This window comes from Rhinolophus ferrumequinum, chromosome 14 (assembly GCF_004115265.2).
Source record: "Rhinolophus ferrumequinum isolate MPI-CBG mRhiFer1 chromosome 14, mRhiFer1_v1.p, whole genome shotgun sequence".
NCBI lineage: Eukaryota > Metazoa > Chordata > Mammalia > Chiroptera > Rhinolophidae > Rhinolophus > Rhinolophus ferrumequinum.
The window spans coordinates 9,917,464-9,931,445 of record NC_046297.1 but is presented as its reverse complement, the minus strand read 5'-3'; the positions used below and the strand labels follow the sequence as shown (position 1 = coordinate 9,931,445).

The following is a 13,982-nucleotide window of genomic DNA, read 5'->3' as shown; positions in this document are numbered from 1 at the left end:
TCAGGTGGAGCAGAGGGATTTGAAAGTATTTTTAGATGCAGTTATGGCTGGTAAGACCAAGGAGAGATGACGTCAGTTGTCTTAGAACCTATTTTTCTTCTTGTTCTGGTGTCACCAGGACAATCTTTGTTATATCCGCCAATCGAATTTATAAATCAGTTATGGGCCTATCTCTGAGCTTTCTTTTCTTCTTCTATGTGACACTTACCTTTCTGTATTTGTTGGCCTAAAGAATTGTGATTTCTAATGAACAATAGCCTTTCAACTGCTACCTGCCTTTCGATTCCCGGGGTTGGGGGTGGGGTCCTTGCAGTCACTAGTGGCCCAACCTAGATGATGCAGAAGCAGTTTCTGGCTCATGAATAATTCAGGAATTTAAAAAACAGGCCACTGGCAGAGGCCTTTGCAATAACCTCCTCAAGGGGTCATCCTAACTCCTCTTCTTAGGTTCTGATACCTAAACTCTCCCCTCTCCTTCAGCCAGAACGCAGATTTACTCATTTGTTCATTTATCCATTCATTCATTCACTAGCCATCATTTATCAGCAGTGCTGCAGACTGGAGCTACAGAGATGAGTTACACACAGTCCCTACTTCAAGGATAACCAGCCAGAGGGGGAGAGAAACCCATGAACACGTGATTACAATATCCTGTGCTATGAATTAGAATTGTAATAGGACAGAGAGAGCCTATATAGTTCTGGCATATGATCCATTTGTAAACTGCATTCCTCTTTAAGTAAGCAGGTGTGTTTTCTAGCATGTCTATGAGACTCTGAGATATAGTGTAAAAGCCATGGCTTAAAAACTTTACCCTTTAGGCATTTACCATGGTTTCATCCACTTGATCAAACTTACTATTAAAAAAAAAAGCCTTGAAAAACAGTAAGATATTTTTCAACAGGATCACAATGTTTTCTGCTAAGACTATCACATGCCATCCACTCAAACCAAAAGAGTAAATCATAATTACATGTTCTGTCTTCCCTGAGGCTCTCATCACCTTCCTCCTTTTAATCATTAAGCCAGTCAAGAAAAAGCCATGAAGCGTTCACTTGCTAACATAAAGATAAGAACAAAAGTACTAATTCTTACTTTTACCAATTATACAAACATGAGGCAAATGATTTAATTCTCTGTGCCTTAGTTTTCTCAGCTCTCCAATGGGACTAATAACCGTGCTACTTTATGGTTTGTTTAAATGAGGATTTGAAAACAACTAAAACATACAAAGCCCTTAGAAGAATGCTTGGGAAATAAGAACTATTTGATAAAGATAAGACTGTATCATCATCATCGGCAGTTGGTCAGAAGTCAAGCTAACGGTGTAATCATTACATTTTATTTGCCCTGGCAGCTTAGCTGGGCCTTTCCGGCCCCAGCGGAGACGGCGGCCATGGGTCCCAGGCCACGCTTACCTTCACCACCTGGTTGTGCAAGCCTTGCACAGCGAGATGGAGGGGTGCCATCATGTTCCTGTTCCGGAGGTTTGGGTTGGCTCCTTCGCTAAGAAGAAACTTAACACTTTCAACCTGGTTTTTCTCTGCAGCCCTGTGCAGAGGGGTATTTCCATAATTATCCATCACATTCAGCACTAGAGAAAGAGAGCAAAATAGGGGTCAGGTTTTGCTTGGACTGCATTGAACACCCACTGCCTCCCTATTCAGTTAGCTGCTCTGTGCCAAGTGCTCCTGTGACAGGCTTCATGACCTTCCTTCTGAAAAATAAAAGTACAGCTTCAGTTCTGAAGAAACAGCCAACAGACACCTGCAGGGAATGCACAGAATTATGACACTGACTTTGTCAAATGAGGAAACAGCCATCTATCTATAGCATCGATAAGAAATAGATCTATCGCTACATGTTTTAATGTATGATACAAATTTGGGGATTGTTGTAACATATTGAGCTTAATAAAAGCAATAATTATATGCCAGGCACTCTACGAGGATCCATCTAAGCATTATTTCATTCACCCTCCAACAGCCCTCAAGGAACCAGGACCATTTTCAGAAAGATGAAGACGCCAGATTGGGAACCTAGAGCGGTTCCCATTTCACCAACATGACACAGCTAGTAAGGAGTTCGGTAAAGTGCCTTAATTCTTTGAACTTTGGTTTTCTCATATTCAAATTTGGTAAAAAAAAAAAAAAAAAAAAAAAAGAGGGCGGGAAAGAAAAAAAATATATATACTTGCTATGTTGGGAGGAGAATATCAAATCATGTCTTCAAAGACCTTAGCAGAGTGCTTGGCCCGTATCAATGCTTCCAAAAATGTTAATGAGAAAAAAGACACACCCACCACTAATAAACCCCAAGACTGAGCTTGAGCCGCTGACATCGCACGACTTCCCCGTATTTCTACAATACGACATATTGTACTGTCTCCCCTTTGAGCTCAGCATAACAGTATGCCCTTTCCTACTGCAGCATCTTTCAGCGACTCTAAAATAGATGTTAACTGACTGCTTTATCAACCATTTTCATTAGTGGCAGTACATTTTCACGTCTGAAGAGGAGGAAAAGTAGCCACTTATACAAATGACTTGGGGACCACCTGCAGTCCCTGGAACCATGCTGTCATGTCTGTCCTTTTGAAAATGTATCTCTGCACTGTATCCTTTCATTCATGACAAGTGCCTCATTCTCCATAACACACACACACACACATACACACACCTCTTGACCATTCTGTCTGATCAAGACAAAGCACTTTATTTGGTATTTCAGGCAGCACCAAACTTAATGAAACAGGGGCTTACACTTACAGACTCCCATTCACTAACGGGATAACTTGAATTTGGCTTTTATCTCCACCACTTTTCAGAAATCATTTTTACAGAGGTCCTTGAGGCTTTCTACCGTAAGGGTGTGTTGTGATCTCGTTCCGACTGGATCTCTTTGTGGCAGTTGATCTTCTAACTCATCTATCCCAATAACTCCTCCCCTGTTGTGTGTATCCCCTCTCACCCATCACTGCTGGCTTTTCCTCTGCCTCCTGACCCTTAATGTTGGTACTCTCCCCTTAGCTACCTTTGATGGCAATTTTATGGTCTCCTAGAGGATTTCCATGCATGTCCACAGTCTTAGCTACTTCCTATGCAGGTGTCCCTGTAGGACTGGCTCCTTTCCTTCTATATTTCGAGTTGTCTACTGGATATTTCCACGTGGCTGTCCCCTGGGCATTTCAAACTCAGTACAACCAAAACCCAGTTCATTATCCCCTCCCATACCACACTCACGTTTCTTCGGTTTTCTTCTATGCCTGCTTTTCTGGATGGTTGTACTACTCGCCTAATCTCTTAAATTGGGAGTCTCCATGTCAGCTCAACTCCTTGCCACTTACTCCTTACATTCAATCTTTTACCAAACACTGTGGACTCTACGTGCAAAATAGTTTTTGAATCTCTCCCTTTCTCCTTACTCCAATCTCAGAACCCTGGTGGTTGCTCATCGTCTCTTTACACTGAAATAGCTTCCTAATTGGGCTTCCACTTCCAATGCATTTCCATAATATTGACAACATCACCTTAAATTATCCCCACTGCTTACATCTCTAGGGCATCCACCTTCCTTATTTGACTATCGTTGGGTTTCTCAAATGAGGCTCAGTGTATGGGGCGGCGAGGGGTGGGGTGCCGGGGGATGCCACATCTGCGTAGAGTGTCAGTTTTGTTCAGTGATAAGCAATTGCAATGGAGAATGTCCTCAATGGAAATAGTATAGAAGGATACATAAAACGTGTATGAATTTTTATAACCTATCGGAAACATTCGAAGAAAATCTGTGCTTGCTGTGCAGTGTCCCGGGTCTCTGCCCTGGCCTCGGCAGTATTTCAGTGGAAAAACTTGAGCAACAACGGCCTGTAGGGATAGTCAGGTGCTTTATACTCTAGAATAATTGACCTTCAGAATAACTTCGTACCGCTCTTCCCAATGAGTCCAACGGGATGATGGACGGACAAGTAGCAATCCCTGAGACTGACATTTTGTTACCTTCACAAGAGGAGTCATGGATAATCATGTCCATCAGCTCCACTTGACCTTCTTCTGCAGCGTGATGCAAGGGGGAGGCGTTCACATCATCGTATTTGTGTAATTTCTTTGGCTTCTTCATACAGCTTTTTAATTCACTTGCGCTTCCTTCAAACACCACCTAGAAGTATATCAAACATGCTACCTCAAACAAGCCTATGCAAAACTTATTAATGTCAGTTAGTCGTTAAAAGTTACTATGACCCAAAACTGTCATGCTTACGATAGGTAACATTGATAACTACGTTAAATAAATGATTTGATTTTCCCATTATAAACGTGTATATTCTATAGAAACAGAGGCCTAGAGAGAAGTTTTGAAGTAAATGTGAGGGATACGATCTGAGAAACAATAAGTATAGTGAAAATAAGTATAGTGAACAAATAGGTATAGTGAAGTCTCTTGGCCAGGTGAAAATGTACTTAAACGACAGCCTGAGGTATGTAGTTATGTAAAAAGATTTTCATGAATACAAGGATTAAGTCCAGGAATCTAAACTGTTTTCCTCTCTTTGGCCTTCCTGCCCACAGTCAGTTCCCATCCAGTGTCCCTTCCGTATATACCAGAGCCAGAATCACATGAAGCACTGCCGTGTCACTCACTTGGTCAGTATCTAGAATGGCCTCCCACTCACCCCTGGGAATGAGTAGTCCTCTTACCGGGGTCCTGCCTGCAGCAGGCCAAGTGAGGTCAGGTTCACCTCTTCATTGTTCCCTGCATGGAAGGGCTAGCGTGATCGCGCACTTACTTAGGGCCAGATGTCAGAACAGCGAGATGTTTCATCATTTGCCCAAAGGCATACGGTCAGTGGCGAAGTCCGAATTTGAACAGGAGGTACGTGGAATATATATTTTGGAGGAGTGATGAATGCTAAAAATCAACACACACTAGAAGCTGAAGCTGGAACCACCCTCATACAATGGATGGTGCAACAGAGTAACGTAAAGTTTAAGATGGACTCTGTAGAATGGCTGCCATCACCGGCCTGTAAACGTGTAATTCCAAACACATGCTCGTGTCCATGGATGTCAGGGGATGAGCGAGAACCTTTTCAATACCTCATTTTTCTCAAACACTTTCTTTTCTTCTTCATGCTCTTTCTATTCTTTGTTATGACTGGACCGAAGATGATTTATCACAAATGACATTATGTTTCCTCCCTGGGAAATTTTAAAGTGTCGGTGTCGGTATTCTGCTTTTGATTCAGTCTCACAAGATAGGAATAGAAATTCCCAGATAGGTCTTTTTCTTGAAAATATCATGACTAAAAGAGAATTAACTTAACTGAAAAATTAAATAAATCTTTAAGAATCATCTTATTTTATGTTATGGATGTTACTAGAGCAAACGATTTTACAAAAGCCTTCGTGTCACACTTGCCTCTATGACCCTGCCTTGCGTTATGACTTAATTTTTTATAAATATTTTGGGTCAAAAAGTATATTATGTTCTTTCTAAAATTAACTAGTGCATCCTTTCTTAATAGCTGTATTAACCAATGTTCTATTTCCCTATTCAACTACTTGGAAAATTCTTAAGATCGGTTTTACAGAGAAAATTAAGAGTTTTCAAAATCATTCATTAGAAATCATATTTAATATGGACAGATAATTTTTGACAAAGAAGCAAAAAACATACAATGGAGAAAATAACAGCCTCTTCAATAAATGGTTCTGTGAGAATTGGAAAGCCACGTGCAAAAGAATGAAACTGGACTGCTATCTGTCACCATGTACCAAAATTAATTCAAAATGGATCAAACACTTAAGCATAAGACCTGAAACAATAAACTGCATAGAAGAAAACATAGGTACTTAATTTATGGATCTTGAGGTCAAAGAGCATTTTATGAATTTGACTCCAAAGGCAAGGGAAGTAAAAGCTAAAATAAATGAATGGGACTATATGAAACTTAAAAGCTTCTGCACAGCAAAAGAAACCATCGACAAAATAAAGAGGCAACCAACTGAATGGGAGATTTTTGCAAACAGTGCCTCCGATAAAGGGCTAATATCCAAAATATACAAGGAACTCATGAAACTCAACAACAACAAAAAAACCCAATTGAAAAATGGGCAGACGACCTGAAGAGACATTTCTCCAAAGAGGACATACAAATGGCAAATAGACATATGAAAAAATGCTCAACATCACTAATCATCAGAGAAATGCAAATAAAAACCACAATGAGATATCACCTCACCCCAGTTAGAATGGCTATCATCAACAAGACAAATAGTAACAAGTGTTGGAGAGGATGTGGAGAAAAAGGAACCCTCATACACTGTTGGTGGGAATGCAGACTGGTGCAGCTGCTATGGAAGGCAGTGTGGAGGGTCCTCAAAAAATTAAAAATAGAATTACCATATGACCCAGCAATCCCTGGGCATCTACCCCCAAAATCTGAAAACATTTATCCATAAAGACACATGTGCTCCAATGTTCATTGCAGCTTTATTTACGGTGGCCAAGACATGGAAACAACCAAAATGTCCTTCGATGGATGAATGGATAAAGAAGTTGTGATATATATACACAATGGAATACTATTCGGTAGTAAGAAAAGGTGATATAGGACCATTTGTGACAACATGGATGGATCTTGAGATTATAATGCTAAGCGAAATAAGTCAGACAGAAAAAGCAGAGAACCATATGATTTCACTGATATGTGGTATATAAACCAAAAACAACAAAAGAACAAGACAAACAAATGAGAAACAAAAACTCATAGACACAGACTATAGTTTAGTGGTTACCAGAGGGTAAGGGGGGTGGGGGTTGGGAGATGAGGGTAAGGGGGATCAAATATGTGGTGATGGAAGGAGAACTGACTCTGGGTGGTGAACACACAATGGGATTTATAGATGATGTATTACAGAATTATACACCTGAAATCTGTGTAACTTTACTAACAATTGTCACCACAATAAACTTTAATTAAAAAAAAAAGAAATCATATTTAATACTTCAACTGGCTGACAAGATTTTTATTCGAAGTTGTTCCTAGAATTCCTGCCTACATTTGAAAGTGAACATTTAGATATTATCCATACCTATGAATGACATATCTTATTCTGTTGGTAACATTTTTCCATGGTTTAGATATGAAGGTATCATGGATCACACACCAGTTTGTAGGCTCCAGAAATTGCATTGAATTAGGTATTCTGATATTTGGTGCCGAAGGCAATGCCAAAGCCAAAATTGGATAGCAGATTTTGACCGCAAACTAAGGCTGAAACCACCCTGGGACGTGTCCCTGCCTGGCACACAGTCGTCCCTCGGGAGCAGGCTCTTCTCCCCACATCATGCTGTGTTGCTGTGTGCATTTGTACTTGACCTTCACCAGGTTTTCCACTTGGACGAATGCACCCATCTCGCCTTCCTTGTTTCCAATCTTTGTTTCCCATCTTCCCATAGCCCTCCTAAACCTCCCCTGCCCCTCCAGGCCTTCATGGATGCCATCCTTCAGTCCAGACTCTCTCTGTCTCTCACACGTGCACGGTGGAGTTTTCCAGAAGCCACAGATGTGTGCTGACATCACAGAGCTGACAGTTACTGGAACGCGTGCAGTGTATTCTCATATTTTTAAATGTCTCCCCACTTTAACTTCTAATAAGGTAAGTATTGGTAGCTATAACTCCATAAACAACCATTCTTTGGAATCCTCCTATTGTTTCAGTTTAAAAGGGCTCTGAGACACACACACACACACAAAGTTTGAGAAAGACTGTAATTATTTCCTAACACTGTCTATGCTAAGTGTGCACTACACATTTGGATACTTATTTTCCATGATTCTTTCATGTGTAAATAATTTTTTTCAGAAAAGGGAAGGATGGAAGGGAGGGTGGAAGAAGAAGGAGGGAAGGGAGGAAGGGAGGGAAGAAGGAAGGAAGGAAGGAAGGAAGGAAGGAAGGAAGGAAGGAAGGAAGGAAGGAAGGAAGGAAGGAAAACCCAGAGGTCTTACAGAACAGCAGGCGAGACCACATGGACCATCAAACACACTAAAACTTCCCTGAACTACTTGATGACTTTATTTCCCTAAAGACTTAAAAATCAATGGGAAAAATTAATGGAACCTCACTCTAGTCCTGTGGTAAGACAGAGACTAAAATGACTTCTCAATGTTCCTTTCAGCTTTGCAAATACATCACCAAACAAGACATTTGTCTGAAATTTTTCCAGAACTGTTTCCTAGCAAATACCTCATTTCGCATGGACCAAAACCAACATGTTCTATAAGACAGTAGCTTTTCATGGAATCCACAGGAAAATGACTATTTCCTAAAAATGCAGAAACCTCCCCAAAAAAATGACCTAGGCACTGGCTTTAATTCTACTTTTCACTATGACCAGTCACATTTGACACACAGCAGTATGTGTGTCAAAATCCCTGATTTGTTATCTTGAAGATAACCAGAACATTTCTCACTACGATGTTTCCCCCAAAATAAGTCCTAGTCGGACCATCAGCTCTAATGAGCCTTTTGGAGCAAAAATTAATGTAAGACCCGGTCTTATTTTAGTATAAATAAAGATGCATTTATTTATACATAAGACCGGGTCTTATATTAATTTTTGTTCCAAAAGATGCATTAGAGCTGATGGTCCAGCTAGGTGTTATTTTCAGGGAAACACGGTATTAAAATTAAAAGCTGTCATGAAATAAAATGAAGTCTTAAAGTACTTAATATATTTTGATATAGTTAATAAAGAATTGAGCATTTACAATTCATAAAATGAATGTCAGGTTGAAATAACTAAAACACATTTAAAATTTTGATCTTTGATTTTCACTCTGTTGTCACAGAATAGTACCTAAGAAATCACTCTTCCATGGTAGTCCCTTAAATAGAGAATGTGTTGAAATTGAAAATGTGTTAAATTGAAAATGTGTTACTTTTCAACAACAAAATTCTATGTAAGCTACATATAGCTTTCGTAAATGCAGGAGATGAAAATGGGCCAGATTTTCCAAATTTACACATATTCAATAAGAAATTTAAAATGAGCTTCTTACATAAACAGGCGCTTTCTCAGTCTCTTACCCTATCAAAGAACTGTTTACCTAAATCCATTTGAAAGTGTGTTAGTGCTTGAATTTGATATGTTTTTCCAGTGGTAACAAAGAGACTATATTGCTCACCCCAGTGCTAGAAAGGGCGATGCACAGGTCTGTTCGGCAACGCACTGTCAACATAAACCCAATTACACACTCTTGAGAGCCCACCAGGTCCAGATGCTCGCAAGATGCTGAATTCACAGTGAGCGAAATACTTTCTACCAACTCATCAGATGTGCTAAACAGTGTGAATTCAGTACATGACGTGCTAAGTCAGGCTTTGAGGAACCTTCTTAATGAAAGTTGAGAGAGTGAGCCAAAAATGTCGTTCAGACAAATTGTTATGTATTCATTCAAGGTAGTTTTTTGTACTGTCACAGGTCGCTTCACAGTCTTTTGGATTCTGAACTATATGACGAAATGCAGAACATAATAGACTGGATCACCTTTAAAGAAGCGAGTTCTTTGAAACAGAGATATCAAATTCATCTGTTTCCAGTTGCGTTAATGAACTGCAGGTAAAGGTAACTAGACAAAAAGGAAGTCAGCTAAAGTGCAGATTATAACAAATGAAAGGTCAAATGCTAAAGTATTAACTCTTGAAAGAAAGTCATTGGAAAAGGAAAAAAGTTAGGTGGTCCTTTTGCCACATTTCTCATCTCATAAGGTTTCTGCCACCCTGTAAATTTGTTAGTATTCCTGAGATTGTGTGTGTACTGGAAAAAATAGTATACACAGTATTTTTTTAATCGGGAAATCCTTAGAGTTCAGAAGTACTGACAGTGTTAACAGGTATTGATTTCTAATTCATCTCCCCATTGAGAGTTCAACAGAATGATCTGGAATTACTGAAAGTAATAAAATATGCATCCTTCAATCTGTAAACTCTAATGTGGCTTCTAAAAGCCTTAAACAACATACATAGCTCTACTTGACTTAGGTAGGCAAAGTCTGTGTGTGATTCTCAAAATTTTAAAGTTTCTTCCTGTCCCATAATACGTATCAATTCCAGAGACAATATCTTAGTCCTTGAAATCCACTCATGGCCTCAGTTCTTTGGAGTAAGCTAGTATTAATATTAAGCTAATATTAAGGAGGAGGGAAAAAGTCAGTGTGCCATCTGAGTGTTCAAAGAGACTCACCTTAGAAGGCCTGGTTTATGGGTTTGTGTGATATACAATACATGCCTGATGCACACACATGATTGGCAAGTGTCAATTCATGCAACCTGTTTAGAGGGCAATTTGGCACCTTCTACCAAAATGAAAGTTATATATACCTCTTGATCCTGCTAGTACTTTAACATACAAACATACCCACTTAGGTGCCTACCAGTGGACGGACAGATGAAGCCACATCTCCCCTCACAGACACAATCACGTGTAATAAAACAAAAAACCAGACATGGTTTTTGTGTCCATGGATGTGTCCATGGTTGCAGAACTGGTTAAATAAATCATGATACATTCATATAAGGGAATACTATAAAGCTGCTAAAAGGAGTGAGGTTTAGCTCCAGGTGCTGATTTGAAAAGTATTCCGAAATCTATTTCGTGAGTTAATCAAACTGCAAACCTCTGTGACTTCCCACTTCTGTAAATGACAAAGCTATATGCTCTGAACCTTGGCCTTTGTATAAGCACCCTCCTGACCCGAAAATACGTAAGGAACTGATAATACAGTTCCACTGTTGATAGGGATTCGTGGCCGGGGTTTGGAGGGACCCTTGTAATGATATATTAACGTTTAACAAGAGACCCTTCCTCCTGCTGACAATCTGAGGAAACCCAGGGGAGGGTTTTCTGAGCCTCTGCCCCCAGACTGTGCCATCAGAGGGTGGAGGTAGCTAATGCTGCCTCTGGGTCCAATGGCCAGGGAACTGCATAAGGAATAGAAGCCCCGAGACCATCTCCCCATTTTCAAAGCGTCTTCCTCTCCACAGAGTGTCTCCCGACGCCCCCACCCCCTGGAGATTTCTCCAGTCCTGCCATTTCATTCCACAGGACAAGAACGCTTTTCACCGCCAATGCACCTCTGGAAATCCGACTACCTGATACAGCCATTTAGCTGTTTGGTTCGAAATAAAAATAAACAGAAAGGTCTAGTAGAACAGCACGCGCGCGCTCCAGAACTGGCCTGGTTTTAGGCAGTTGCCTGATGCTGCCCCATGCCACGAGTCCTTGGTGGGTCAGTCTCCCCAGACTGCCGCTGGCCATCGACGAGCAAGAAGAGGTTGAACAAACAAGCAAGCAGGACAGAGCAGGCACGACCTGGGCGCCTGACCAACGCGACCCTCGGGCCCCCCACATTCGGAGAAGTTCCCCGCGTGCACCGCACCGCCCGCCCCCGACCCCCGCAAGCCAGCAGCCCTCACCCCGCCGCGCTTCCCATCCCGGGGCTGCGCGCAACTAAACCTCGAACCCAGGAGGGCACAGCGAAGAGCCGACCCCCGCCCGGACCTCGCCGTTCCGCCCGCCGCCCGCCCAGGTACCTTAAAGGAGTCCTTGGAGGCGTCCATGGCATCCCCCACGCCCTGGTAGAGCACGCCCTGGGGTTCCTGCCTCTCCCCAGGGCGCAGCATCCTTCTCAGGCTGCGCTTCATTGAGCCCACTCCGGACGCCATCTGCTGCCGCTGCTCCGCGCGGGCACCTGGGGCGACAGAACCGTGAGCGGGCGCCGGGCGGGCGGGAGCGGGGCGCAGGCGGCGGGCGGCGCCCGGGCCCCGAGCTCTTCGGCACCCGGCAGTTCCGGGGCTGCGAAAAGCCTGCTCTTTGTGAGGCCGGGAGAACTTCTGCAAGGAGTTCTGGGGCCTCGGCTACTTGTAGCGCAGGAAGAAGGAGGGGCGCGGGGAGGAGGCAGGGGAGAGGACCTCGTGTCCCCACGCGCGGACGGGATGCCCGCGCCGACTGCGCCCCCGGACTCGCCGCAATAGGCGGAAAGCGCGGGTTGCCCCCCTTCCGCCACCCATCGCCCAGTCAAGGTGTCAGGTCAGCGTGGATCCAGCTAAGAAACACACTAAGAGCCCCCACACCCCTCCCTGCCCTGCCCCACACCATGGAGTGAGAGAAAATAACTGGGTACGTAGGAAAGATTTTTATTTTTTAGAATTTTTTTTTCTAAAACCGCTGGGCCCGGGTTTCCTATGTCCATTTCATTTTTAGAAGCCTCTTTGACTTGAAAATAAGGTATTTAGAAAAACTTTTGTTTTCTAATAGAAGGTCTCCTTTCTTCTGGATAATAGGTCCCATTTCCATTTCCTGTGGATAACAATCCCCTCAGTGTTTGCTGTTTCAGAAGGGCTCATAAAATGACCATTAGGTTAAACATAAGTCCTGTTGACTGTTGTCTACTGTCCGCTTTATTTAAAAGGCTTATCTCCATGGGCCTGCACTGCCTTTATTAACCAACAGCACAGGTGTCAATTGTGGAGCGGAAGGTGTGTCCTCTCAGTTGGAGACGCCAGTTCTCACTTAGGTACAAACAGTGGGACCTCTGCAACTGTTGCCGCTATGTTTAGCCACAAGGTTAGAAAGCAACAAACTTCCTTCCAAAGCTGATTACACTTCTCACGGGAGAAAACTCAGTTCTGCCAGTCTTTTATTTGGACCATCTGTCTGCTCCTTTAAGGCCCTGGATTGTCACCTTCACCTGGTGATTTCCAGCACCTGACACAAGAGGGCATGGATCCAGGATCTGGTATAGAGCCCACACTAAATAAAGGTATGTGGACTGCCTGGCCTAGGGGCTACCCTGGGCTGAACTCAGGGGTGGGTAGAGTGGTCATAATGATAGCAAGGAACTCTGGGAAGGTCCCCCAAAGTCTCCCAATAGATATGGCAGGTTGCCATCAACTCCACCTCTAGGCTGGGTTTCCTTAGAAGGTTATATTGACGTTATCACCAGTCCTCAACCGATGTGGCCTGCTGAAAGGCTGGTGAAGGATACAGTGTTCAACTTTACCACCAGCACGGTTTTCCATCAGTATCTGTATTCAGGGAGTACAGACCAGGGGCAGCTGCATACCTTGCTATTCTTTAGCTGAAGTGGCTAATGTATTTGGAAAAACCAACGAGGAAAAGAATCAGAAGCATGGGGAAAGAGAATAACTTTGAGTCACTCGGATCTGCCAGCATTTTACATCTGTTAGGTCTTCATTTTAAAAAGGGCATGCCTCAGGAATCTTAAGACATTCTATTTGTTATTGTCAGTTGACTTCGATCCATTTGCTTTCCTTCTAACACTTAGCTGAGAAGAGTCACTAAGGCAAAACAAGAATAAAGAAGAGTCTGAAAGGGGCCATTCTGGAAGCCCGATAGAGGGCATGTCGTGGTGGCAGCATCAGTTAGTTAGCTGTGCTGGTTTTGAGAGAGGAATGTGGGAGTCAGGGAACCCCAGCGTTAGCGGGTGCTGGCAGGAGACTGGGAGGAGGCCAACACACCTCCTTTGTACCAATCGCGGGCTGCGGCTGGCAGTACAAAATCTCTACAGAAGGATAGCTTCTGCATGCTTGCTTCTGCAGCCCATCGTCATCCCCTAGATCATATGTGTTTTGTTTTAATTTGTCCTCTCTTGTTTTAACACTGAAAATTACAGATGGCTGGTATTATAGATCTGACTCCTTCCCCCACCCTACCCCGGCTTTCGACTTATGAAAACAAAGAGATTGAAATATTATTTAATTTTCCTTCTTATCTTTCTCTGGACTTGTCCATTTCAAGCACTTTTTAGGCAGTGTCCTCCTCGGACCTCTCAAGAATTCCCGTCAGTGTTTCTTTTTAAGAGTTAAATTCTTTCCTACCGATCAAAAACATCCTTTCACAGCCAGGGCTTCCTTTTTAAAGTTACTGCAAGTCCTGGTTTTAAAATGAACGATGTAGAC

At 42.6% G+C, this 13,982-nt stretch overlaps 1 protein-coding gene across 2 annotated transcripts in view; it reads right to left on the bottom strand.

The window, feature by feature from the left end:
* The window catches only part of TRPA1 (transient receptor potential cation channel subfamily A member 1), a 47,063-nt gene extending 34,998 nt beyond the window's left edge, over positions 1–12,065 (bottom strand). For both annotated transcript variants that reach the window (XM_033126388.1, XM_033126389.1), the window contains exons 1-3: positions 11,595–12,065; positions 3,996–4,155; positions 1,419–1,594 (exon numbers count right to left, since the gene is read on the bottom strand). In XM_033126388.1, the coding sequence (XP_032982279.1) occupies positions 1,419–1,594; positions 3,996–4,155; positions 11,595–11,726 (468 nt within the window). In that variant the 5' untranslated portion in view covers positions 11,727–12,065. The remainder of the gene's footprint in view (positions 1–1,418; positions 1,595–3,995; positions 4,156–11,594) is intronic.
* Between the last annotated feature and the right edge of the window lie 1,917 nt (positions 12,066–13,982).